The sequence below is a fragment of the Scleropages formosus genome, chromosome 13, assembly GCF_900964775.1.
Source record: "Scleropages formosus chromosome 13, fSclFor1.1, whole genome shotgun sequence".
NCBI lineage: Eukaryota > Metazoa > Chordata > Actinopteri > Osteoglossiformes > Osteoglossidae > Scleropages > Scleropages formosus.
This window is the reverse complement of record NC_041818.1, coordinates 9,141,956-9,169,929: the sequence shown is the minus strand read 5'-3', so window position 1 is coordinate 9,169,929 and position 27,974 is coordinate 9,141,956. Positions and strand designations below refer to the sequence as shown.

At 44.2% G+C, this 27,974-nt stretch overlaps 1 protein-coding gene across 1 annotated transcript; it reads right to left on the bottom strand.

The window, feature by feature from the left end:
* Positions 1–3,177: 3,177 nt before the first annotated feature.
* On the bottom strand, positions 3,178–20,177 carry LOC108925195 (transcriptional-regulating factor 1). The gene is made up of 13 exons (XM_018736990.2): positions 20,162–20,177; positions 11,185–12,221; positions 9,075–9,193; positions 8,589–8,741; positions 8,292–8,478; positions 7,986–8,037; positions 7,524–7,675; positions 7,193–7,296; positions 6,579–6,639; positions 6,267–6,355; positions 5,867–5,998; positions 5,013–5,113; positions 3,178–4,748 (listed from the first exon to the last, which is right to left on the bottom strand). Exons 2-13 carry the CDS (start codon positions 12,143–12,145, stop codon positions 4,424–4,426), a joined length of 2,436 nt encoding a protein of 811 aa, XP_018592506.1. The 5' UTR covers positions 12,146–12,221; positions 20,162–20,177; the 3' UTR covers positions 3,178–4,423.
* Positions 20,178–27,974: the final 7,797 nt, after the last annotated feature.

Genomic DNA, 27,974 nt, shown 5'->3' with positions numbered 1-27,974 from the left:
CACTCCACCTTAATCTAGCTTTAAACAAACACGCAGCTGAAATGTTCCCTGATCAAATGACAAAACAGCTGTATCATCTCTGATTTTATAAGCTGTAGACACTTCAAAAGTGAATGGCACTGAACGCAGCAACATTTACCATGGCTACTGTTACTGGCGACAATCTATTGTCATCTATTACTCCCTTCATTAACTTCATAAGACCTCTATCACCCTATTTCATCTTTCACTCACTCACTCCTGATTCAGCTCCGTTCTCCCCGCAGGGATTCCAAAGCAACATTCAGAGGTTTTCTCTTCACTGCCTGACATCTCTCTCCTCTCTCTGTTTCCTTCTCTCAGTTCTCACCAGCACTGCCACAGGAATGATAATTAATGCTTTGACACTTAAATATCCCAGGGCAAGCTGCAGCACACCAAGATTCTTCAAATGAACTCAGAGACACAACATTTTTGCATCTGACAGCATTATTAACTTTAAAATTAAGACAAAAGTCTGAAATGCCTAAGAGCAGCAAACTTAGTTGCATATAAAACTTCATTACTGTGTACAGGAAGCATGCAGGAGTAGTGCTGTGCAAGTACAGTACTCCTAACGATTTGTCATCAATGCAAAAAAATGCAGAAGTCATATGTGTGTCTAGAACCGTATCTGGAGCGTTTAGCCTTTACATCTGCTGTGATGCAGTGCTCGAAGTCTCCAGATGAAAATACAGTTGAGAGTTCACGGAGAAAGTCTGTATAAAGCAAACAAGTGCAAAGAGCACGAGTGTTTGGGAACACTTAGATCCGCGTCTCCTTTCAGACGGCAGACTGGAACTACTACTGCAGCGGCGCGGGGGGAAGGGGGGCCAGGACGGAAGTTGGCTCGGCGCCGCAAGTTCGGAGAACATTCCGGACTCAGGGAGCACACCTGCTGTCACAGGTCCACATCAGAAGATGATCCTGTGTGGCGATAAACAAAGCAGCCTGGACACAGTGGAGTGGCTGTGCTCAGCACAGTTAATCATGAACGGGCGGAGAGCGGAGATGGTCGAAGGCCACGCGGCGCCCAGAGCCACAGTCCGAAATAACAAGGATGTTTTGCCCATACTCAATGTTCTGACCCCTCCCTGAAACTACAAAGATATGCATACACTTAAAAATCGAGTAATTATTTAGCCCCAACTAAAAAACAAAAATCCCACACTTTATGATATGTACAAATCAAATGCAAATGTCACCACCTGTTTAGGCTTCAGATTCACCTCAGACATGCTTTTAGCACAAATATCCAAAAAAATTAAACATATATTGACTGTTTTGCATGAAAACTGGGGGATGGGAATACAGGAATACTAGTACGAAAACATTGGTCTGGTAAACTTTTCGTGGTTGATTTTCTCAAGTTCATCTTGATGTTTTCAGCCTGTTATTGTATGATGCGTTTGCGTATTCAAGCTCAAGCAGCTATTATGGACGTTGAGTGAGGGAGGAGACACATCTTTATATCTTTCAAATTTTATTACTCGAGTTTCTCTCTCCACAATGTAAAACTCACCACCGCTGCTGTTCGCTTTAACTGCGCGGTATATTAAACAAAATATCCACTTGACTTGTAGACGGGTGGTTATTTATAAAACCTCTGCCGTTTATAAATTAGCTGTCTAAACTGTAGGGTCGGTTTCTCCACAGCCACTATCCTCGTCACCCACCTGTTCAAGTGCCGTTAAAAGCTCTGACGTGCGAAACGTCAGCAAATACTCCCGTTTTCCCAATTTGAACAGGAGTTAAACATAAAGTGAGTGGTGAAGAAAGCTCGAAACCTGGACGACAGGGAACTTTACCTATTAATTAGAACTCCTGTCTATGTAGGCCGCTGTTTACGTTCTCAGCCGAACGAAGTAGGACTTTGGTGCTACTTGCCCCTTGTTTCCTTCCGAAATGAACAGTCAACAATGGCGAGTAAACCGCTCACTCGGCATCCAGCCTGTCGCAAGCCGACCGTTGGTAGGAGCTTGCCGCTCTTTTCTGGGGTGGAATCCCGCGCTATTTCTAAAGGCTCCGCCCACGGGAGCAAATCTAAGACACTATTGGTGCAGAATGAACGTAGATCAAGAATACTGCGACCCGATTGGATGATCGTTGCACCAGGATGGGTGCAGTTCGTACGGTACACGGGCTCGTGTAGCGTGTAGAGTCTAATATCGAGCTTTCGAAAAATCCTGCCGGGAGATATGAAGCCCCGTGCACGTTGCGTTCATTCCTTTTTTCATTCGAATCTGAAAAACAAAATGCGAATTACGATGCCTTCATTCATTTTTTGTTTTAAAAATGAAAAACAAATTCTGCTTAAAATGTAAAATATTTAAGATATGCCTCATTTATAGTTTCTTACCCTCTAATTTGTTGACTTTGAGTTATTTCGTTTTGTGGAAGAACCCGGATGTAAAATAAACCGCGCATAATCCATCAAGCTTCGTCGAACATGCTGAATTCACTCCGAGTTATTAATGATCATAAATTAATATGGATCAAAAGCAGAGTGACAGTAAGGGAGGGTAGCATGTCGGAAGGATTTTTCAGGTGCCACTTCTTAACAATGTTATTACTAATTAAGCGCAGCTAAACGCACCGTGACGTTCTAGGTTCTATACGTTACGTTAGGCTACTTGTCAGATTGGAAATATTGTGCATTAGGGCATTCATCATATAATTTGTTACTGTGAGATTTTGAGTTCTACACTTTGCATGATCAAACGGAAAGAGAAAATAATAAAGGAGTACTTCTCTTTTGTGTGCATGTGCTCAGAAACAATTATAATAAAAGCCGTTTCTCATTTTCACGAACCCCCCCGTGAAAATGTACTTGGTTGAATCCACCACTGCTCCCAACGGTTTTTTTTTCGCCACAGACAATATGTGGCCAGACAGATGAAGTTTTAATTTTGCTGAAACAATTGACATTTTGATGTTTTGTATTATTAATGTTAATATAGTGTTAGTACAACGTTGTTTCTGGTAGGCGTTGCTTTAAAAATGCAAAAAAAGTGTTGCAATAAAAACGACAAAGATGAAAAATGAGAAAGCAGGGAGTCACTATGAATAATTAATAAAACGTATCAAAAGTAACTTTTAATTAAATATTTATTATCTTTCTCTGAAAGATGTTTTTTACAAAAAAAAAAAGTTCTCAGGATATAAATCTAAAGGTGATAGATGCCACCTTAATATTGCAGACTTGTAGGTTGTACTGTAGCCTTGCAGCGGTACACACAATGCATCAAAAATTTAAGAGTTAAAAAAATGAAAACGCTTTTTCACCCTGGCCAGCATATAACGACATGAAAAAAAATACCTGGAAGTATGTGAGAGGTGGAGATTTACTGACACCCACATACACGTTTGTTCACCAGTCGTACATACTTGACCTAAAGTAAAAAAAAAAAAAAAAAAAACCCTGACATTAATGCAGACACTCCAACGCTTCTTGTCCTCATAAATTGACCTTAATGTTTGAAGGTACAAACTACTTATTTGTTTCTTTTTTTACTAAAGACACAGCAGCAGTTGTGAGTCCTGATCCTGGCGGACCTCTGTGTTCTGCATTGAATTAAGTTGTCCGGGTCACTCTGGTTCAAATCGCATTAAACCGAACAAGTTCATTATGGGCCGCTGGAGAAGTTGTCCGTTGTGCTGAATGAATCTGTGCTTGATCAAGCTAAAGAAACTAGCTAATAAAACACAAATTTTCTCATTTGTTAATTTTGTGAGACGTGAGACACGTTTTTAGCCTAATCGAGGCAAACAAAGATCTTTCTTCTCAAAGACCTTAAATAAGTGCCATTCTTCACGGACAGGTCATATGCTGGTTTTTGCTTTAGCTCAGCTGTTTCACCTCCTATTTCAGGTATAATTTAGGAGCCATTTAAAATAGTTTCTCTGAAAAAACCCTTGGACTGTGGTGCCCCAGGATCAGGCTTGGCCACATCTGATGTAAAGCAATAACAGCTGTAATAAACAAGTGATCTTTAACTTGGACAAGCAGTCCGGTACTACAACTGAGAATTTTCTTAGAAGCTGTACCTCCGACCGTAACTTATTATCACCAGTGCCCAATGGTTCACAGAAACAAATATTTTACAGGTTCTGAAAATGTTCACAAATGTAAATGCCCAAAGGAAAATTTCAAAACTGAAATACTGTTTTAAAAAAAGAGTCAGCTACTCCGACAAAGAGTACTTAACGACGCTACTACTGTCTAGACCAGTAGGTAGTGCAAAGCAGAGCCGCTACATGTCCACGAGTTTGCTGCGTAGCTGCATACGTGATACTGTCAGTGCAACTTCAAATGAGAGCTGATGTGGTCAGCACTCAGAATGATTACATATGCATGCTTGTAAAAAAACTGGCAAAGAAAAACTTTGGAGAAAAACACTGGATATCACTGCCAGCGAATTTGGCCTTTGGGTCCTCCCGCCATGCTCAGCACCACTTTACTCTCTGCATCGTAGTAGAAAGTGCTGGGGTCGGAGGGAATGTCAAACGGGTCCCAGGTTGGAGGAGGAGCGTACATAGGCACAGGAGTGGAGCTGAGGCTGGGGTTGCTCAAGGCACCCACATGGCTGTTGGAGTTTTGCAGAAAGGTCAGCCGGGCCTGGTTAAGGTTCTGCGCTAACGTAGGGTGCTTGTCACGCTCTCTCCAGTCGTCCTGCTGCTGCCTGTGGATCTTCATGTGGGCATTGCGGCTCTTGATTTTATAAAACATCCTGTATGGAAGAGATGAGTCTTCTGTTGTCATATTTGTTAGACATGCAACCACTCCTTGCTATTCACTGTTTTGTTGCGATACTGTAATATGGTGGAGATGTTTAAGTAAAGTTGAGTGCTAAAAACTATGTGTGAGTGAAGTGTGCAATAAAAGGGCTGGAAGAGAAATGATGATAGTGTCTGAAGAAAGAGCATCACCGCAATATCGACAGGATGATACTCTTAGAACCCATACAAACAATTCTGAGATTAGTAACACGTACTTTCCACACTGCTTGCATGGGAAGCTGGTAGCCAGAGAATTGCTTGGCATCAACCCGTCCATCACCCGAGGTCTCACCATGAGCTCTGAGGTTGGAAACACCTGTAATCAACAGATAATGATGCTCATTTTCATGCAAAAGTATAAGGAGCATAATCCTTAACATTTTGCCAAATGCAATTCAGGCTTCATGAAAAAGGTGCAATGAAGTGAATTGAGTTTACTGAGCCTTGGCTGATAAAGGTTTTTTTCAAAGCAATTTAGTGCGATTGATGGTTAACCTCAAACGTTTACTGTACAGTCCTCATTAATGTCAAACCGCCAAGATGTGTACGAAACACGGTGCATGCTGTGCTCCATCCTCTCTTAAAGGTTATTTCTCGAAAAATGTGCACTAGGCTTCACCAGCAAACTGAGCTCGGCACATAAGCGCAAAGTCATCCTGTGCTGAATATTGTCTGTTAAAGGTTTAGCAAAAATTCGAAAAGACAGCGGTGTAACCCCGCACCTCAACCTACAGCAATGCCTTATCATGCCTTTGCACTGAAGTGCACCTGTTCTTATTTCTATACTTGCAAATGCAGCAGCTAGCTTTGTATTACTAATTTTAAATACAACTGAGTGCTATGTAAGCTTACTATAAAATTTTTCAAAAGTAATTCTCTGATTTTCCTGCATGAAATGAAGCTTCCCAAAGGTCGGTTACACGTTTATTTAATAAATTTGCCTGACATGAGTTTACAGAGAAGCCCCAGGCCCTGGAGTATGTAGCATTGGCTTATGGGACACGGCAGCGAGTGCCACGGCGCCTCCTACCTGTTCAGGATTAGCAGCGGCTGCAGAAGCAATACTTACAGCACTTTCCATCGCACCGCTGAGCTCCCCCTCTGACAGCTTCTCCCTCTCCCTTTGCTTCCTTTGCTGTTCTGGAATCTTCTTTGAGAGGTAATAGAACTCCACACATTGGGACACACGCTTTGTCTTCACCTGAGACGCACACACACATATACATGTTCCTTCGGCAGAGCACTGCATAACAAGCCTGGATCGCTTGAGCACACCTGTCTCCAGGGGCAGTCCAAGATAATCCAAATTGTTTTCTTTTTCTTCTCCTTCCTCCTTACAGATTGTTTTCCAGACCACTCCGTTAACCGTTTTAAGAAAAATACATTTTAAGTAAATTACGTCGGGCAAAGCTATGAAAATGTTATTTTTACTTTAGCAAATAAAGCTTTGAGAAGAGAAAGAAAATTACCATATTGTGTATGAGGGAGAAGTCTTTACTGTAGATGGCAAATGCTTTATTAAATAGTCTTCGCTCACTCAGCATCCAGACATCGCTACCTGCACAAAGAGGGACAGGCAAATTTGGAGGGACGCAGTCTGTAATTTTATTTCGTATGTCCAAGATATTTTGAGTGATGTATTAAGGATTTGAAATTAAAGATATCTTCTTTCTTAGTAGGGGCTGAGCTCTTTTCTATATCACAGAACAAAAGAATTTTGTTACAACAAAATAATGGAAAGTATGGAGATTGGGGTGAATGGTCACAGGTGTAATGTTTACCACAGTAATGGTAGTCTCCTGAGAATGAAGGTGTAGACAAGAGCAACATCTCCACAGCAGCCTGAGAGAAAAGAAGAAGGAATGAGATAGGTAGAGATGACAGGAGTGAGATGAAGAGAGAGACATCACAGAGAATGAAAAAAAGAATTAAAATGAGCCAGGTTACCGTAGAGGATTAATGTTCATAAAAGGAGAAAGAAAAAAATATACATTATCCAAAATACTCTTTAAGGCAAAATTAACTAAGCAAGTGTCAGCAGTATCCAATATCTATAAACAAAAATAACTCCTCACGATATAAAAAAATAGAGTAAAGCATAATCGCTGAAAGATAAGATGAGAAGAAAGAAAAAGAAAAATAAAGGCAAGAAGAAAACGTTGGCATCAGTTGCAGTATAAAAAAACCTAAGTTAATAAAACTGAATTACTGGAGAAAAAAAATAACTTATCTTAGCGTGAGTAAGTCTCAAAAACAAAGTACATTGAACGTGCTGGTTAGGTAGTAAGAGAAAGTAGTTAGATTTGCACTGAGGGTGTACAGATGGATGTCTGGGTGTTAGGTAAATCAGATTGAAGTAAGCAAGGGAAGGCTTGCTTCTGCTCTGGACTCGTACCAGTATGTTACCCTGGCAACGGGAAAGGCAGTGTAGGGCAAGCTCAATGTTGGTTCCCCCTCCTGGAACTGCACTGGAACTGCACAGGTCCAGAAAGATCTCCACTGACAAGGAGCAGAGGCGGAGGTGGTCAAACAGACGGTACAGTCCACCCTCACAGCACTGTAACTGTCAGCCATGGTATATCTGCATTTCTGAAATATTCACCATGGATGTGCGACTCTGCTAGGACTACGGAGAGAGACAAACCAAACTCCATGAAGACACATATTGGACATGAGCGCTGATCAGTGAGCATCCTTGAAGACACTTGAACTGCTGTACTTGTTACCTTGTTCCAGCGTTTTGTCATTCTCTTCCAGCTCCTCCCACGGTTTCCACAACAGCTCCTCCCTGGGGGGTTCTTCCAGCCACATGTCAGCATCCATGCTCCCCCGTACCTCGGGCAGCTCTGTCTGGAATGCTGGACCGACGTTCACCTCCCTGAAGGAGCAAAACGGAACAAAGCTGGGGATAGGGGGTTCGCGAAACACAGTAGTTCTCTAGAGGAGCAAGAGGCGAAGTGTGGCTCGCTGTCTCCGAAACCTCACTCGGAAGGTTGACGCGAGAGAGATGCTGAGTACTTCTTAGCTTGAATGGGATTAGTAAGATTCAAAGTTGAGGAATAAGCCCCGCGATTACGTTCTGTAAGAGGAATACGCATTGCAGGGCCGCTTGGGTTGTGTTTCTCTCTGCCAGCAAAGCAGAGCGACGGTAAAGATCGAGAGGGTCGCAGACACACGGACATGCTTACGGGAGAGGCAAACAGTCTTCCCCCTCTTCAGGCCACAGGCTCCCCTGGTTGCCTGTGAAAGCACACCACGAGCAGTCATTTACTACACATACACCATCGAGAGAGCAGCATGACATTCGCTACATGACGCAACAGCATCTCGTACCTGTTTTTCACAAGCACTCTCACATGCTACCAAGGGAAACGCATCCCCGTGAAACATATCACCTTTTTCCGCATAAAAACTGACACCCCTTGCTCTGTGCCCAGCAGATGGGCACAAAACCGGGAGCAGCAGAGGAAGAAATGGAGGGGTCAGCAACTCACCATGCTGGGAATGGAGGTGCACAGTAGGCAGCAGGCTGCAGTACAGACCAGAGCCCCTGCGTTGAGGGTTCAACATGGGGCGGGGGGTGTAGTGGGGAGGTGCTCCAGACCAGTCCATCTCCAGGGTTCTTCCAGCTTGGAGGATGCTGGGGAAGGGGAGTCCGGTGTAGATGGCCAGTGGTGTGCTCTGCAGGAAGGGACAAAGAGGACAGGGGAAGTGGTGTCTCTGCCAACCCACAAAATGCCATGGACTCCAGTAGCGGCCAGTTAGCAAGACCACAGAAGCGGTGTGTGTACCTGCATGTTCAGAGGGCTCTGCGGCCAGCTCCCTGTGGATGGAGACCCCAAACAGAGCTTTTCCTCAGCTCCAGCCCTGGCTCCTTCACCCTGGGGGCAGCTCGGGGGGGGCAGAGGGGTGCAGGGCAGGACACAGTCTCTATCTGCTGCCTCCTACCAGAAAGGAGAAACAGATGCTGCAGTTACAACTGGTTTTGTACAATTGTGTGTACAGGTAGAAACGCGGTAATGAACAAGTTCTCCCTACAGTCACAGGAAGGCACTTCTTATTTACTTCTTTTCGTATTTGTATGTCACTTGCATGGGTAGCTAACGAGATATATGCACTATGACAACAACCATATGGAACAAACAGGGTGTTACCAGACGTGGAAATAATATAAAAAAACAAGGACCGCTGTAAGGTGAAGGATGTAAAGAAGCTAGAATAAAGATATTAAATAGAAGCATCCCATAAAATTGCCATGTGTGTAACCGCAGACTGACCAGGTGCCAGGGTGCCATCTGATCAGTGGTGGCTGGGGTGTTAGGGTCTGGCAGGAAGGAGGCACAGGATGATGGGTACTGGCCTTGGGGAGAGTTGATGGGTGTCTGAAGGCAATGATCTGAACAAGAAAAAAAAAAAAAAAGAGGGAGAGTTGGAGGAGGCGTTTCAGCATCACTCGCATCCTTCATCACACAGAATCCACAAAGCACCATCATCAATGAAAGAGCTAACCGAAAGGGGTAAACACTATGATGCCGCACACAAATAATTACTGCCCCTCATGATATGTACAGCAATAGTACCACTGTTCACTATGCTGCATGTCATATTTCTAGCCTTTTCTTCCCTTCACGTACAAGCGTGCAGAACAAGACTGGGGTCGATTACCAAAGTACGGTAAAAAACGAGAGGTGGCCACTCGCCCGGCCAACTGGACCTGCAAACTGCGAAAAGCAATCCGCCACGTTCTTTCAGAAGCACGACGACACGGAAACGGCTTTTACGTTTGATTTGACATTCAGTTGTGTATTTCAAGCGCAACATTTAAACGATTAGATTAGGCGAAACCGCTTCCACGGTGAAGGATGTAACAAAAGTCGTAATAGCCACCGTCACAGCCTCCAAGATGAGCCTTGCTGACCGCTATTCTAAAGAGAACTGCCAGTCTGAAGTCCAAAACAGCTGCACAGTCATACCTCAAGATACCTCATTCGAGTTATGAGTTTCATTTAATACCCCTACTTCAGTTTAAGAGGCGTTTCTTGGATTTTGGATTTCACGCTCCTCCCAACAGATGAGCAGCATGAGGCATTTACCTTGACATTTACTCCTTTACTGTTTACTGACACCTTCATCCGAGATGACTCACGGTGTTAGACACGCCGCACCGAACGCCGCAAACCCACTGACCCGTCGATAGAGCAGAGCAATGTCGTACATGCGTACGTACACAACGGGCAATTTAAAGTCAGCAGTTTGGCTGAAACCCGTGTGGACCGTGGGAGTACGTGCAAACTACACGTAGACTGATTGAGGATCGAACCCACAACAAAGGGTGCAGCCGAGACACCGTGAGACACCATGTCGAGTTCACATTTACATTATACATTTACTCGATCACCAGACGTTTCCCTCTAACACCGCCTACAATGATTTACCCATTTTTAAAGCTGGGTAGTTTGTGCACAGTGGCGCAGCAGGTTTGGTCCTGTTCTCTGGTGGGTCTGGGGTTCAAGACCTGCTTAGGATGCCTTGCAGCGGGCTGGCATCCTGTCCTGGGTGTGTCCCCTCCCCCTCCAGCCTTGCGCCCTGTGTTGCCGGGTCTGGCTCCGGTTCGCTGTGACCCCACTTGGGACAAGTAGTTTCAGTCAATGTGTGTGTGTGTGTGTGTGTGTGTAGTTTGTCTGGTCAGCGTAAATTCCTTTGTATTGTTTTCATCGGTTTGTCTTTGCTGCTCTGCCTGTTTTTTGCACGAAAGGTTTCGTTAATACATAAACGCTGAGTATCATACGTATGTGCGTTTTGTTTGTGCGCCTTTCTTAAGCATATGATATATAACAGCTACGAAAGAGCTGAAGGAGCACAGGTGGACAGCCATAAAGTATGATAACAAATGAAAGAGTAATAGTAATAAAGGGCAACTACCCTGTTATGTAGTGTAAACTCCTAAAGTAAGTATCCATTTTACTCTTTCATAAATTGGTGTCACGTTTGGGGCTCAGGAACCCACACAGATTTTTACCACCGAAACGAATGAGAATCGCGCCTTCGAGTTACGAGAGTTCGCGTTACAAAGGGTTTTTCCAGACTGCATTACCTTCGTAAGGTTGGGGAACACGGCGCTCTGTTCTCGTGTGTCAGTTGTACGTTCGTCCGTTAGGAGCAAAATTCCATCAAGAACCACTCCACGCAATATTACCTAACGCAATGTAGGAAATCACCAGGCAATAAATGATCAGCTCAGCAAAACCCAAGAACAAAAGCCCCTCCGGAACTGCTCGACATCGCCCACTATGGCGGCACGAATGAAAGCTCACCACGGTCAAGCACCCTGTAGTGCCCCCACCTTGCGTCAGTACCAACAAAGGACCACCCGGCACAGCCCCGTACCTGGAATGCTGTACTCGTTCTGGTGGGTGGAGGCCGGCTGTCTCAAGGCGAATTCTGGATCTCCGGGGTAAACGATGGAGGGGTTTGAGTCCTTGTCTTGGGGCTGAGGTTGAGAAGGTTCTGCTGCTGCACCTGGGTCTCCTGTATGCTGCCCCCACTGCAGAGGAGGGCACTTTCCCGTGAGCGCGGTGGCTGGAGAATGGGGTGGATGTGTGTGCGTCTGGGTGTGTGAGGTGTAGTAGGACTGCTCGGAGTTGAAGTCGGCATCCAGCTGCAGCGACTGCGTCACCTGTGCTGCCGGGAACTGAGGAGTGTTTCTCGAAGGCGCGAGAGAGGCCAGGGAGAGGGGGGTCGGCGGCGGGCAGAGGAGGAGTGGTGAGGAGTGTGTTGTCGGAGGGGTTGGAGGGGCAGCAGGGTCTGTGACCACCCTGGTCACACTGAGACCGCCGCTCGCCCTGCCTGCTCCCACTCCCGATCCAGATGTAAAAATCACCCCTCGACCCCCGTTCTGAAGCAAGGCCGCGTTCCGCCTGGAGAACGCTTCGGAAAACGAGTCCAGCTTCTGCTCACAGATGACTCCTTCCACGTTACACCCCCCGTGGTGGCAGTATGCGGGCCGCCAGCTGGGCAGCAGCTCCGAGGAGCTCTGACGCTTCCCTCTTCCCAACCCATCGCCTAGGCCCCCGGTGCTGAAGTCCATGTGCATGTGGACCAGGGAAGGACTAATCCAGCTGCTGAACGTTGCGTGGTCCTCAGACGTGCACCCGCCGTCACCACGGCCCCCAAAGACGCTCGGATTATTATGAGAGCCGCTGGTTTCCGCTATGCCCTCCAGCTGCCCAATGGCATCCTGGCCCTCATGGCAGTAGAGTTGCCCATGTTGCTGAGCTTTGGCCAAAGGGTAGAAGAGCCCATGGTGAGAAGGGGTATCCTGAGGCTCCAGAATTGTCCGCTCCCCCATAGTAGAGACCCGTCTGTGGCTCTGCCCTCTACTGAAGAGAAAGGAACGAGGCCAGGAGGCACATGGTGTTGCAGAACTGAAAGAAAAACAAAATGTAGAATGAGACTGGGGTTATAGACCAGAGTCAACTGAGAAAGAGTCCTTTAGAGGTCTGAAGCGCTGCAATTTTGTCTCTAGTGACGTTTTCCGTCCATGAGGATGAATGACATTTTCCAGACATCTCTTTGACTCTGGTCTGATAATTGACATCATGTTCGGTCAAATAAACGTGTGTTGAACCGGACTTCGTTTTTGCTTGAGCAGGAGGTAAAAACCATTAGAAATAATCGAATGGGTCACAACGGATCGGACAAGAAACAGAACCGCGGCCAAAGCTGAACCCGTCTTCTTCAGCGCGGCGAGACCTCCTCCACCGATATTGACGTTTGTTCAACACTTTTAAAGCGTACCGTCGTGCAACTGTACAGCAGTTCCGTTACCTTTAGAGTTTACTCTTCTTTACTCTATTTTGGCTCCGCCTTCATGACATCCTTCGCTTTGACTGTTTAATCAAGCTTTAAGTTCTTTTCGAGTAAGCGTGTTCCTGTGTGTCTGTGTTTGTGGAAACCCTCGTGCATTCATTCCTTTGTCCTCTTCTCCGCATCACTTCATCGCTCTGTTTATGCGAAGGAAGTCTTTATTTCACACATTTTTTTCAGAAAGATGATTATCTAACTATCGACAGGTAATTCTGAAACAGAGTAAATCTGGAAAAAAAAAAAAAAAATCATATTCTCCTTTTCTTTTTGTCCTTGCATTTTACCGTAGTCAAGAGCGTCATTACCACAACACACCATCTAAAGCATACTCTGTACTATCGTCCTGCGCACGCCACTTGCGGAGTTTTATGCTCATCATATTTTTATTTTCATCACATCATTTCTATTATTGTCCGATAGCACAAACTACCGTATTTTCCTAATATACTGATATCGAAGCCAAGCATCAATAAATTTGACTGTTTTTACATTTTTACATCAAGTCGGTAAATTTTAACGGGTTGATACGACACCACAGCGCCCCAGTTTCATGCACAAATATTTTTTGCACTTATATTACTGCTTGCTACCATGATTTATCGCCCTGTAAAACTGTTCGCTCCCTGTACCTTCATCTAAGGTATTTTAAGTACTTGTTAAGACACATTTAAAATCGGTTCACTGTGTCCCGCGAAAATTTATGCTTACCTCTTCCACGTAACCCACCGTTTTTTGAAAAGTTAGACGGCGAAATATCTGCGCGCACGAGTTCTCCGCACGCTTTTTGCCCGCGATGCAGAAAGTGTCAACCGTACAAGTGTGGACCTCCGAGAGGGCGCTCACTGCCCCGCTCGCACAACTCAGCCAGTGAGTTCGTGTGCCGTAGAGGCGCGAAGAACCACATTTGAAATGATCAGCTGTAACTGAGAAATATTCACTGTAAACAGCGACGCAGCAACAGCGACAGCAGACCTATGTGTGCAGGTCTGCAGGTCTTTCCACATCATGGCTCTGTGCCCCTTCTTCTTTCTTTCTCTTTCTCGCCTAAATAGGCCAGCATATGATTTGAGTCACTAGAGAGAGGCGAAGGAGAAGTGATTAAATACGATAGTTCATAAGTTCTTGAGGTTGATTACTGATAAAATACCTCTTGGCCTTTGGTTCCTCACAAGCGCCGATGCCTCCGTTTCTCCTTACACCGGTTACTCCATTTAGTCTCTCCCCATCCCCTTTCCTTCTCCTTTTACAGTTATGTGTTCCTCTCGCCCTCAGCGCCCTCCACTTGGGCTATACTCACGCGTTTACCCCGTCTCCCAGTCCCTCTCGCTGCGTTCCAGGGCGTGGGCTTTGCTCTTTCTTCCCTTCCTTTCCATCGGTGTGACTGGCATGACACAAACACTCTAGGCACCTGTGCGATCTAACCCTTTCGATGGCTCACATAAATGTACAAACACGCACGTATGCTGTCATAGATGCGCTCCCGCCCACTCCGCACACGAACGCGCACACGTACACACGCAGACTCATAGACGTACCCTCTTCGGTACCAGGTGTGGGATCAAAATGTAACTTCTCGGTTGCCATAGAGATGATCTCACCTTCCCATCCCCCCCCATCTCCCCCAAATGAAAACCACATCCTGGGGTGAACAAATAGTCACAGGTCTCCCTTGCTCCTTGTCCCCCCCCCCCCCCTTCTGCTTTTGTGTCTCTCACTCATAATTCATCTTAGCCGGCATGGGCAACACTCCACGTGCGGTGGAGTCTAGGACACGTTCAGAACCGAAGGCTCGGTGACTGACAGCCCATCGCATCCCCTGTCAGCTCTCCAAGTCCACAACATCCACAAAAAAAGTTTCGCGGGAAAAAAAAAAAAAAAAAACAAGAATGTCCATTGCGATAGTGAAGAAACACTAGATTTAGATAATGCGAAAACATTGGCCGTAATTCACTTAGGCGCCTATGGAGCCGAATGGGAAATCGGTTTGTCACAGGAGCTACTACGCTGTACACCGCTCGATTAGAGTACTTAGTTTTAACGCGCTTTATTAAAAAACATGCGCCCATATAGCACTTACTCAGCTGTAGAAATGGCTTTGAATTTAAAGCCTCTCCGTGCTTTACACACAAGCATCAGAAAAGTACTGAAATAAATGCAAAGTATAAAGATGACAGTTCCTGCTAAGAAAACAAAATATTGAGTTGATATTAATAAGGCAACCTAATGAAACAGGGTCACTCCTGCCATAGGCTTCTTAAGCATTTCAGTCCAACGTGGATCATGTTGTGGGCGACTCCTTGCTCTGATCTTGCCAAAGCGCTGTTTTTTTTCGGTGAAGAAGACAAAAAACCGCCACTTCATGCCCTCTCTGTCTGCCTTTAAAGAGTCTTCCTCTCAAGGTTGCGAAGGCTGAGCTAGAAGACCTCTACCCACCGCAGGTGCACGGAATGGGGCGCAGAACAAAGGGTCTTACTGTCAACGTAAAAACCTAAAATATAATCAGCTGATGAAGGATACGTTTGCAGAATCGAGTAATTCTAGGATATGACTGTGCTCCCAATTTTATTTACTGAATATTGTTGGAGAGAGAAGGTGGGAAAGAGTTGAAACCAGAACCTTAATTACACTTTCCTCCAAAATGTTAAGCTGCTGAACAAGGACCTAACCATTTACGCACCGGGCTAATTTTCTAGTGGAACCACTCATGGAAGCAGTGCCTTGCTCAAAGGTACCAGAGCAGGAGGTGGGATTTGAACCCAGGTCCTTCGAGGTCAAAGCTGGCAGCTCTAAGCACTGCTTTTTAACAAGTAAAACAACTGCTATTATTTTCAGAAGTCGGCGTTTTTCTTTTAAAAATTCCCAAAGGGTTTCAACATTTAAAGCGAAAGTATTAGCGGTATCAGTTACATATACTGTACGTAAGTATAAAGCGACTGCCTTTGAGCCCAAAGGTTGCAGGTTTGATCCCCACTCCAGCAGTAGTAGCCTCAAGCAAGGTACTTACCCTAAATTGCTCCAGTAAAAATTACCCAGCTGTATAAATGGGTAAATAATTGTAACCTTAACATTGCGAGTTGCTTTGGAGAGAAGCGTCCGTTAAATGAATAAATGTAAATAGAGATATATTTCACTTGATGACGTGCCCGATATTTTCTCTGACACCAGTAAATCCCGAGACAACAAATAAATTTCTATCGGGGCTACAAATACACGAAACTGTCATTACCTGTCTTATCACCGGTTACATTTTGGGTCGTATTTAAAAAAAAAAACAAGTGTCAGATCATTTGTCAGAGGAAAAATTGACAGGTTACATTTTGGTTTGGTTAAGACTTTCATGAGCAGAGGCTGAGCGTTTTATGTGTTATCTGGTTTGTTTATCTTTCTGATATCCTCCCCCGACTCCTTCTCTTCTCGTCTGCCACGCCTTTACACACTCGCACTTTTTCCTGTCATATTTACGATCACCGTAAAACACGGCGGACCGGGGTCACGCTGCTGATACATACGAAGCTGTAATATCCGTATCTCAAACGTACTGGGCCCAGAGGTGCGCGTGGGCACCGGTACATGTGTGTGCATGTGCGCAGATATGTACGTGTGCGGCAGGGTTTGTGTGACAGGGCATCTCTCTCGGTGTGGTATTTCTCATTGTATTGTTTACAAGAGTCAAAATCTCGAGTGGTGAATGAGTCACAGTGTTTGTGGTCTGCGTCTACGGGAGCGTATGTGTGCGTGTGTGTGTCTTGGTGATAAAGTACACTGTATCTCTTTAGAGGTTTAAAGGCCGATACATGTTGCTCTGTGCTTCTGCGAGAGACCGAGCTGTACCGCGGTCCGAACGTGCGGGGTGTACGTCTGCTGCTGTTGTTGGGCTGGCTGCGGAAAAAGCCTGTTTTTGAGGGTGTATCTTATCTGTGGGCATGTGTGTATGCCTGCGGCGTTTACTAGAGCAAGAATCTTTGGTTGCCTTTTGTCAGCTGACAGGAAGTTCACCCAGGCTGGGGAGATGGGGTGGAAGTCAACCAAAGAAGCTTCAAACTGTCAATCAGCATTCTACCCCATACCCCGGGTGCGCTCCGTCCCTCCCCGCTCCTCATTCTGCACCCTCACAATTACTCCTGGCCTTTCGAATCTGTGTCTCTCTTCCCTCGCTCACTGCATCCCACCGCTTCTCTTTTAATGTGGTTTAGATGCGTTTAATTCAACTCGTTCCTCACCGCGTCAGCTTCTGTTAACATGAACCGATGGCTTCGTTCGGAGTAGACGCAGGTACCTCACGCAGCCTGAATTCTGAACATTTTCTGTGTTCGATCCCTATTCTGTCTGCGTGGCGTTTGCATGAATTTCCTCTGGGTGCTCTGGTTTCCTCCCACAGTACAAAAACCTGCCTATCAGCTGAACTGGTGGCTCTAGTTTGCCAGTTGACTGTGAATGTGTGTGGCCACCTTGCAATGGAGCGGTGTCCTATCCAGCATGTATCTTGCCTCTTCTACCACCCGATGCCTCTGAGATATTCTCTGGACTGATGCGACCCTGCCTAGGACAAGTGGAAACAATGGCATACAAGTAGTGTAAAACCTTTTCTCCTTTGATTGAGCCTTGACCTGGAGCAAGGCAGATGTTCAGTTTCCACAGTACAATGAGGTTAAGTCGTAATTCTACTGTTTCCTCAACGATGCTGAGTCCAGATCTTGAGATAATCATAGCAGGACCATCTTCAGAAAATTCTGTTAAATCTACTTAGTTCTCACTTATATGCTCTAAAAAAATCCGGTTTTGGTAATGCTCACAAATTTATGAAATTTTCAACATTCCATCAATTTTTTTTTCCTCTAAGACCAGACAATAATGCCCGTATGTATCACCAGATCGCCAAGATATTGCATTAAATGTTTGGAAGTTTTGTTGAATGTGCTCATTTAAAAATAGCGGGTTATTAACAATGTTGCTTCTATTGTTCATATCTGGTTCTAAATAGTTATCACATTTATTCTATTAGCTGAAACTTTTTGCCCAAATCTGACGTACGAGACAACTTAGAGTGCTCAATACGCTGTGCTGAAGTCCCTACTAATCATTCATAACTTTATACATAAGAGAAATGTAACACACACTCACTGTGGGCAATTTTAGAGTCACCGATACACCGGAAAAATATCTTAGGGCCGTGGGAGAAAACAGAGATCAAACCGATATCCAACCACTCCATCCAGGTATTGAGAGAGCAGAACCACCGCGCCGTCCTGTGTTTTATATATGTGTAAGCTGAAAAGTGTAAGTGTGTTTGTGGCTATCCGTCATGCTGTCTAAGTGCATGTAAATGTGTGCGTGTGTAAGAACAATGTCACACAGGCCCTGTCACCTCAGCACAGATGAGGTGGACAGTCAGATAAGTCACCGGTGTAGTAGGTACAGTAATTACAGTATGAGTGCAGCTTCAAAAGATGATGTAGTTGCAACAATGCAAAAAACAACCTCATAATTTGCATAGATTGTAATGAGTGCAGATTCAAATACAGTCCAAGAGTCACGCACATATTGACTGTCATGTCTGGAAGTGGGAACTTATAGAGGACAGTAAATTAGGTCTCGATTTGTTCAAATCAGCGCACAAATATTTGTTGTCCGCAGGTGCCACCCACTGTCACTTCTGGAATGCACATGAGCATGGAGTGCACCAACATACAGCAGTTAAGCGATGGCAGAAGACACCACAGAGGGACAGGGGAGCAGAGACGTGTGGAGGAGGACGGTGTTCTCTAGTTTTCTGTCATTGCAACGGACGAGCGACAAGAACGAGAGACAGAACCCCGGGGAGGGGGAGGCACCACCGCACTCTGGGTATTTTTCTTTCCCTCTCCAACGCCTGCTCTCTCTCACCGCTACCGCAAGGGTGGGGAAGAGCCATCAGAGAGGGAGATAAGGGGAGAGCCACACACGGCTCTGAGCACAAACAGCAGGGTGGAAAATGGGGTACGGGGGATTTCTCGCTCTATTAAGCAATGCGCCAAAATAAGCTGTCAGCAGCAACGTCACTCTTCAGAAACTTTACGCTGCCAATAAATGTGGGAGGAGAACAGTGGGAAAACAGGTAAATGATGCTAAAAGAAATTGTCATACAGCGCTTCGTAAGCCGTGTCTGTAACTGAAATGAGAAGGAGACTGAGAACACACACACACACAACTGTGCCTACGTGTATAAACAGGATCTAAGCGGGCTGATACACGTCTACACACCCGCACGGCCCTCACGTAAAGCTTCGGTTGTACTTATGCCATGTTCTACGCACATGAACCAGCGATGAGTGACCACCACCCAATGCCTACAGACGGTTATGTCCAGAGGCCTTTCTGCTTGATCTAACGGTGCCCTAGAACCTGTCACAAGGGTCCCTCGCTTGGATCTCCATGTGGGCTGCAACAGTATCGCAGCTGTCAAATCACAATGTTAGTTCATTTAATTCTGATTTTCATTACAAGCTCAGTATAATACTACTAATTAATCCAGTATGACGTCTTGAAGGATAGAAAAAGGCAAAGATTTTAACCAACATGCTTTTTTATCTCAACATGAAGTAAACATAAATAACGGTTTGAAGGTTTGAAGATGAGTTCTGATTCGGCTCAGATCTGCAGTCAAAATTGAACTGCTGCTGAGGGTACAGTCATCCCAGGGATTTTTACATCTCTGGATTTCTTTTCAGTGTAGAACCACGATTAATTTCAAACTTCCTCGTCTGTAATTTGACAGCGCATTTAGCTGTCTTGTGCACAGTCAATGTGTTGCCTGTTCCCGGCACTAGAAAAAACACTGTCAGGAAAGAAACAGATAAAGGTCGGCCTGAAATTCATCTGAAGTGTGGACCAGTGTTGTATAAAGAGAATTCAGAAGTAAACAACATCAGTATGCAAAGAGCGTCATAATGTTATTGCGGCAATACTGTCGGTATCGTCTGATCAAAGCATCCTCCCATCCCTGCCTTACTCTTCCATCCAAGTGGTGAAGCGGTGGTCCAGCCCAGCACTCTGATCCCGAGCTAACTGGCAATTCTCATACTCCTCCATCTATCTCAGGATGCACTTTCTAACAAGTTAGTGTTTGTTTTTTACTCCATAACATTTTATCCATAACTTAAAACTGGATGGCGGGTAACTTAGTAGTAGTGCGATGAAGTTTGACACTGTAGCCTTTATTTGACAGCTAAGGAAGACCTTTGAATAGAATAGCCAGGATGCTCTGTGCTGCATATTATTATTTAATTTATATTCCTGAGGAATGTTATGCTATAATAATAACACTCTTTCTGGTAAACATACCAAATGCCTCTGACAAAATTCAGGCATGGCAAGTAGTTCTTCATTTTCAACTTGGAATACAGTATACCACTGAGGTGGAATACCACAGGTCTACCATGCACTACCATAGGGCAGCAGGTAGTGTAGTGTAATGGTTACAGTTGCCTCCTTCCACTAAAGAGCCAGGTTTGAATCCTACCTTCTGCTGTGGTACTCTTGATCAAGGACCTTAACCCAATGTTCTCCAGGAAAAATTACTCAGCTGTATGAACAGGAGAAACCATCGTAAGCAGTTTAACAGCATAGGTCGCTTTGAAGAAGCATCTCAGTTGCTTTCACCAGTCCTAGTACATGCATTTTCTGAACCAACGAACATTTTCAAAACAACAGACATTCCTTAAAGGCAATGTTTTAATCATTTAATATCTAAATGCAATGCCTTAGTCATTTGAGATGCAGCCAAGTCAACAACCAGTACTTTGTAAGTTTTTGTGTGAAAAAATGGTTTCGGTCCTTTCTTCTGGGGCTTTACGCCACAATTTCTTGACTGGAAACGTGAGATAATTCTTGGATTATCTGTTTGTTATTTGATGAAAAATGGTGAAACTAATGAATATTCAAAGGCAGCATTGGCCTTCCCTGTTCCAGTGATCAACATGCAACGAACGCGTTCGTTCCATACTGGCTTTGTTTCATACAATGAGGCATTTTGATCACTCTTTCGGTAAAAGTTAGCCAAGCGCATAGCTCTGTAAGCACAGTGACATAGCTGTGGATTTCACATGGAATATGAAGTGCTTTTTTATACGTTCAAAGGAAAAATACATGCAAAATTAAGCACTTTTTATTCCTTGATGAACTCCAGAGTAAAAGCCTGCGTACCCTGTCAACCAGTGATCATAACGGCGATTAATGACACCTTCTCTAGGGTTATGGTATTCCCATCGGAAATTCACTACGGAGCTCATCTTCTTTCCGTGAATAACCAGCTAGATGTTTGACAGTGTTTCACTACTGTAGTCAACAAGGTAAATTGCTGCTCTTTGTGCAAATGCACACCATGTTGGTCTACTAAAAATACCTTTTTCCACATTTCACAAATAGAGTAACATACTGGCAGTATAAATCTCCGGTGCACTAGTATATGATATTTATCTATTACTTTGAAAATATACATTTATATGTAATTATGTGCACGCATGTAAAAATACACTCATATGATAAATACATAGCATAAAATATACACTTTCATTTGAAAAGTAATACCGATACTTTACCTTGTAAGGATTTTTTCAAAATGAGAAGCACTCATAAATGTTGAGAATGCTTGCAAAGCTGTTTATTTAATTGTATTGAAATAGCACTTTTCTCCAAGGCAATACACAGCTCAAAGGAAACAGAAGGACATCACATCTACTTTTGACTAGAAGCTGGCTATCAAATTGATAAAGATACAAATCGCCATTATTGGCTTCTGATCTTGTTCCTCAGGAAACTTAAGAAATCCTACTGAACCTCACTAGGGCTAAATGGTTAGGAACGTTATTTCCGAGACACCAGTAAACTGTATTATTCAGCCTGTAAACACCACAGTTCGGTCTTGCATCAGCGTGTAAACACCCAGAAAACTCTTGTGGATTAATTTCATTATACTGTCAGAGAGCTCTGACAGTCACTTTGCGTGCATACCTTCATATGCATACGTGTGTGTGTTTGTATGTTCACATGGGAGGAAATGCTTACCTTGCAGGGACAATTCTGAAGAAAACGCTCTTACAAGTAAAGTCCACAGGGCTTACATGCCATATTGTGGTTATTCACTTCTGAAAATGCATGCATATATACATAAATAAGCTTTTTTTGTTATCAATATTCATACATGCGTTTTTTGGGAATTAGGGATAATTTCTTCCATCATAGCCTTTCAAGTCTTACAAGTGACGTCTGTGAAATAATATGTAAACCGAGCATAAGAAAGAGAACCTGTGCTTTGGGTCCTGGTGACCTAGTGGTCTTCAAGCCTTGCAAATAATTCTTTAAGCATCTGTGAAGTAAGTTACGAAAATACACGGTGGTAAATAGTTATGGGCACAGAGCGGTTCTTGCAGGTTTATAAATGGATGCACATGTGTATGTCATTGATCGCGAAATCTTTATATCGTCACCAGGTTCAAAAAATGGCCATAGTTCACACTGAGATTTAGTCTGTATTCGTGTTGACTCAGATTTCCTCCATCAGGCTACTTGTAATTAATTTCACCTCAGTTTCTAGTGTTTTGCCATCAGCACTTTGCTCAGGACCTCTCATTGTACTTAGAAATTAACAGCATGTTATGTGTTTGTGCACATCGTATCCTTTATCACTCCATCTATTCACAGCTCAGTGATGTGTTACTTTACTATTATGTCATATTGGTCTTGAATGTAAGTTTTCTGCTGTTGAAAAACTAAAATTATACGAATTATTACAGCTAGACAGCAATGTTGATTATCATGAATGCTTAACAAAATTTTAAATGGCAATGTTTACATTTCATCTCGTAAATAAAACTAAATACTACACAGTATTATACTATCAGTTGTAACGTAAGTAACAACATGTAACACATTTAAACAGTTTTTCGAAAAAGATACACATTTTCACTTGCAACATATATATTTGTATAAAATGTAACATAGTGCTAGACACAGTGTTATTTTACTTTCTGTTGCATATAATTTTGCCTGTGACTGAGGGCTAACAACGAACACTAACTATTCATGAATGATACAATCGATACCATAATTTGACTTTGGTGATTTATTTCAGTCAGAGAGAGGCAGTCTAACTGACCAAGGTCATAAACGATTACAGAGAAAACAGTGATTATTAAACTGAGAGCATAAGGTCATATCATTTACTTGTTCAGTTTCATTTTCTTGTTGTTTACTGACACCTACCTCCAAAGCAGCAGACAATGTTAGGTTTGCATACTAAGTTTCTTAAAACTCTTTACCCATTTATATAGGTGGGTAATTCTTGCAGGAGCAATTCAGAGTAGGTACCTTGCGGAAAGGTACTACGGAAGGAGGCTGGACAAAAAACCCGTGTCCCTCTGTTGCAGGACCTCAGCTCTAACCACTACCTTCACATAAATCATATTTGTACAATGCTACTCAGCCATTTTCGAAATGAATTCCAATGTATTACACAAGAGTGATGTTCTCCAAAACTATTTTCATTGCATTATTAGTTCATTCTTCGTGACGGTGACGTACACCGTATCTGGCATTGCTAACGAAATTTGGACACCTCAGCTTACACACCTCTGGTGTTGTTTCACCGAAACCTTGTGGAACTGAGGGCAGGCCACATGACACAACAGTATTGTAATGTGATCAGAATAAGTGTGATGACCAGAGGGGAGAAAATGATTGTGTATATTGTGTCCTTTTGAGAACTGGTTCAGTCTGCAGTGAGATATCCTTAACAGAATTTTAGTATTCCCCGTACAGCCCATACACCCTGTTCTATGGCACTATAATAACAACACATATGCCATTATACCATCCACAAACTCTTTAACACCATTTATATCAACGGCATCAATAACCCAGTAACAGTCATTAATATGAGTGCGTAAAATGCATATGGACTATGAAATATCAACATGTAAGCAGTTTGAGATGGAACGCTTGCTGTATATACTCATAAAACTGCTTATCCTTACGCTAAAAATGTAAAATTAAGCATTCAAAATTATGACACATTCTTGAAGATTACAGTTACTGCAGCAGTCAAACATCGATGCTATGATACGGAAAAGACTATCTGAAGCCATGGCCTCTAAAAATACTTTTTTCTCACAACTTTGGGCCTTTCGCTAAATATGGCGGAATCGGGGAACGAAAAACAGAAAGAACTTTCATATGACGCAAATTATTCGGTGCATTTTCCACTAAAATATACATGCAAGATTTTGCATTTAGGAGTAAAATGACACATGTTCAGACACCGCAGACGAATATGCCGGACAACTTTTAGCAAGCTGCAGTAACGCGCAACGAGCCTTGTATGAAAAGATCCTGCACACGTGAGTTTAAGCAAAACAACTTGTTTAATCCCACGATTTACCAGCTCTGCAAGGCTCCAAAATGACCTTGGCACAGATCTGACACCATGTCTGAAAGTTCTTCACACTACTGTACAGGTAATATATTAATTATTCACATGTCAGTACCTGTTAATTCAGCAAGGGAAAATTCTAACAAAGTGGGAAAAATGGAGATGAAAACAATCTAGGACTGACAAAAAGAGTTGAGTTGAAAAGCTTGTGTTGTATTTTGTGTAAAATAGACCCAAAGTTTGAAAAGCACTAGTTTGCCAGGTACTAACACTCCAAGCATAAGTTTGATATAAGCTTCCAGAGAACTACGCAAGAAAATAATATATCAATAGTGCCAGTTTGTTATGAGCACCAAGGTAAATTTCACTCTCTTAGAGATAATTTAACTGCTAAATGTATTTCAGTAGTGAGGGAGCAGAACTAGGCCCAAAGCACGCAGAGATTTGACATAAAATTATAAGTGGGAAAGGTCGGCACGGAAGAGAAACGTGTGTATACGGCGAAAGCGAAGGCTGAATGGAATCAAGAACACTAGTTAAGGAAACGATAAGTACACGCACATTACATTTACATTTATTTGTTTAGCAGATGTCTTTCTCCAAAGCGCCTTCCAATGAACTCTATGTAGTCTTTCCAACCCACACACCGTATTCACCACGGTGACTTAACACTGCTAGATACACTTCTCACACACAAAACCATGCCAAAGTAAATCTGAAATTGTGAGACTGTACAGAAAGGCCTGCACACATGTATTGCACAAAAAAACTCACTCTTTTTGCTCACTCTTCGTATTACTAACAGCATACGTTGTACATCTTGTCCTGTGTCACACCGTGGTCCAGGAGAAACGCTATTTCACTCCGATGTATGTTCTAAACATATCGTGGAAGTGACAATAAAGTAGACTTTGACACATTTAAATAGACCCATCCACACCGGGCCAAAGGATCTCACACTAAATAACGCTCATCATTTCTGATTTATCCTAACATCGCTAAATGACATTTCAGCATTACTCAGAAAAATCACGAAGGGAGGCAAAGAGGCTGTTGAGTTCTGCGAGGAGTCGCTCAACTTTCCCCACTTGGGTGGACGGCGAAGGAGACTCACCGCCGAACTTGCGCGCGTCGTCCGGGTCGCTCCTTAGACTCGGCACTTTCTGCGCGACGGCAGCTTCATCTCCCTGCTCTCGTGTCGCTGTGTGCGAGAGAGAGAGCTGCGAGAGCAGGTACAAGAGTCAGGGAGGGAGCGCGGGCAAAGAGAGTCACAGAATGAATGTGAGAACTTCAGTCCTTGGGTCCGTCACCCACACTCGCGCCGAGAGCCTCGCAGACCTTCTCATTGGCCTTTGATCCTGGAAACAAACGCCTTTGACACAGAGACAAAAAACCCGAATCACTCCGACACGCAGCTCACCATGAGTTCTCGCTTTGACAAATCGTTTACGTTCGCCTCTCCTTCTGCTTCTTAACTTGCTTTAGACACACAACTGGCTACGGTCACCGGTGAACGAGTAGCAAAACCGTAGTACGCGCCGCTCTCGTCGCCACCGTCACCATCTCCTTCCCGACCACTGCCGGTACGCACCGTCGTCCCGCTGCTGCTTTTCGCTACGAAAATGTCACGTTCCTGACAAACAGTGTGGAGTAACACTTTACGCTACAGAATGGGATTCGTGGCCAAATATAGCGAGGCAGTGAATAAGCAAGTCCTGGAAGTGGCCGAAGCACGGAGAGAGGAAGGGTTAAGCGACGCTAACAGGCCGCAGTGTAACTTTACACATTCTCTTCCATTCATGTGTGGGCAGCGAGGTGACAATACGAACCAGTAGTAAAGGGCTTGCAATGCACCCCAGAATTTTTTTTTTAAAAAAGGTGCCGAGGACAAAATCGGCCTTTTCAGAAATCACCAGTCTTTTCCTTGTTGTCTTTGAATACTGTTCATCTGAATGCTGTTGTGTACATTCTTTTTTTTTAAATCAAAACAAGTGTTTTCAATATGACTTGTCTTTCTATAGACAGACAAAAAAAAAAATGCCTTTCTTAAATTCAGGGAAAGATGTTACAATATTGTGTTAATGAACAAGAGATGAGCCAGAAGGTGAGGCTGTGGAAAGCAACGTATTGCCCGGAGAGCTCTCGAAATGCCCCGCGTCACGGCGTCCGTCTCCGCCACTCTCACATGACACAGTAAAACCGAGAGACTGGCATGACTGTGCAGCGGGCGGCGAAGGCGGCTTTTCGCCATAGGGTAAAGCCGAGGAGGGGGTGTTTTTTCGTCTTTCTACTCTTTCCTTTTTTTACATGAGGATTATATTTTATTTTTTAACTCCCCGACTTATAGATATGACTTTTACAGTGTAGTCCTTTTTTTTTGTAAATATATATATATATATATAAACTTAATATAATAAAGATATATATATATATATCTTTTTCTTCAGACACACCTATCCAAAGCAGTTTTACACTCCTACATAAAGTGTTTTTTTTACATATACTACATGAGGCGCCTGGAGGCACGCCATTTTGTTCACGTACTCGACGAACGCTGTTCTGATTTACAGTACGCGGGGCATCTCCGTCAGCCCGCGTCCGACGTATATTCCGGATCGTCGCGCGCTCCAAGCCGCGAGCGGCTCCCCGCTCATATCGAAACCGAGCTCCGTACCTCCCTGCCCTCCCCCATCCCCTTGTTGGCCCACACGCGCTGTCACCTCCGCGCCCTCAAACTGTCATAGCAAAAGAGCCGAGCGCTTCGTTTACCAGAAACGCCGCGCGGTGCGACACCCCGCCGAGCCGCGCGCGCTCTCAGCGTGAAGGAACGCGCCCGGTTCCGCAGCACGTGCCCTACGCACAGAGCTCGAGCTCTCCGTACGCGCGAGGGGACGAAGCGGTGGCCATTATTTTTTGAGCGCTGACGGGGACAGAAACGATATTATTCGCGTCCCTTAGTCCCTTAGCAGAAAAACAGGAGGACAGAAGTGGTTCTTCTAGTTATTCCATAATAATTTACTGCACGGGTCTTTAACAGTTTAGTGTCCTTTTTCCTTTTTTGTGGCTATAATGTCATGTGGACCGTGCTGAACGACTCAAGTCTTGTCCATACCTGTGATACAAAGCTTAGCTAGACGAATCTCCTCTCAGCTTTTACTGTTGGACTGTTTATGTCCAAAACTTTAGCTGTGCGTTAAGTAACACATATATTTAAAAAAATAAATAAATGAGTGAATGAATGGAATGAATTCCTTAGCTCGGACTCAGTTGGTATTTTGTGTCAAAGCGCTGTCTCCCAAGACGCACGAAGGCCACTAGATGGGTACTTTACTAGACGCGTACTCTTTCCGACACCTCGAAAACACACCGCTAGACCACTGGTAGCGAGTCTTCAGTTGTTAGCTGGGTCGTTTCTCTCCAGCCGTTAGCTCTTCAGCTCTTTTCGCTCAGCCGTTGAGAAAACGTGAGAAGGTCCTCGCCTACAGCCTGGGAGGAGAAGGGATGCGTCATGGACTTCGTGTTCCTCTGCGAAGACGCATTTCATGAGACATCGGTCCAGAGCTGCAGCTCATGTACCCATTCACCTGTCCTGGGTAAAAATGGACATGCCATAGATAGAGTAACCGGGTGCCTTGTCACCAGTGTCGGCTTTGTGTGTTAGAAGTGCTCTAAGGCCAAAGCGGCAGTAAAACATGAAGACTACAAATAGCCGACATAGACACGTGCATTTGTACTCGCACCATGGTAATTTTTTTAGGCCTCCTTCCACTTATAGTATACACACACACTGATTGAAACCGCTTGTCCCGAGCAGGGTTGCGGCGAGCCAGAGCGTAACCCAGTAACTCAGGGTGCAAGAGACACACCCAGGATGGGACGCCAGTCCATTGCAAGGCACCCCATGCGG

Excerpts from the sequence above, each read along its gene's own strand:
- LOC108925195 (XM_018736990.2), bottom strand. The coding sequence starts at position 12,145 with ATGGGGGAGCGGACAATTCTGGAGCCTCAGGATACCCCTTCTCACCAT. Across the intron at positions 9,194-11,184 it reads GAACGAGTACAGCATTCCAG|ATCATTGCCTTCAGACACCC; the intron begins GTACGGGGCTGT and ends TTTCTTGTTCAG. Across the intron at positions 7,297-7,523 it reads TGACAAAACGCTGGAACAAG|TGGAGATCTTTCTGGACCTG; the intron begins GTAACAAGTACA and ends GCTCCTTGTCAG.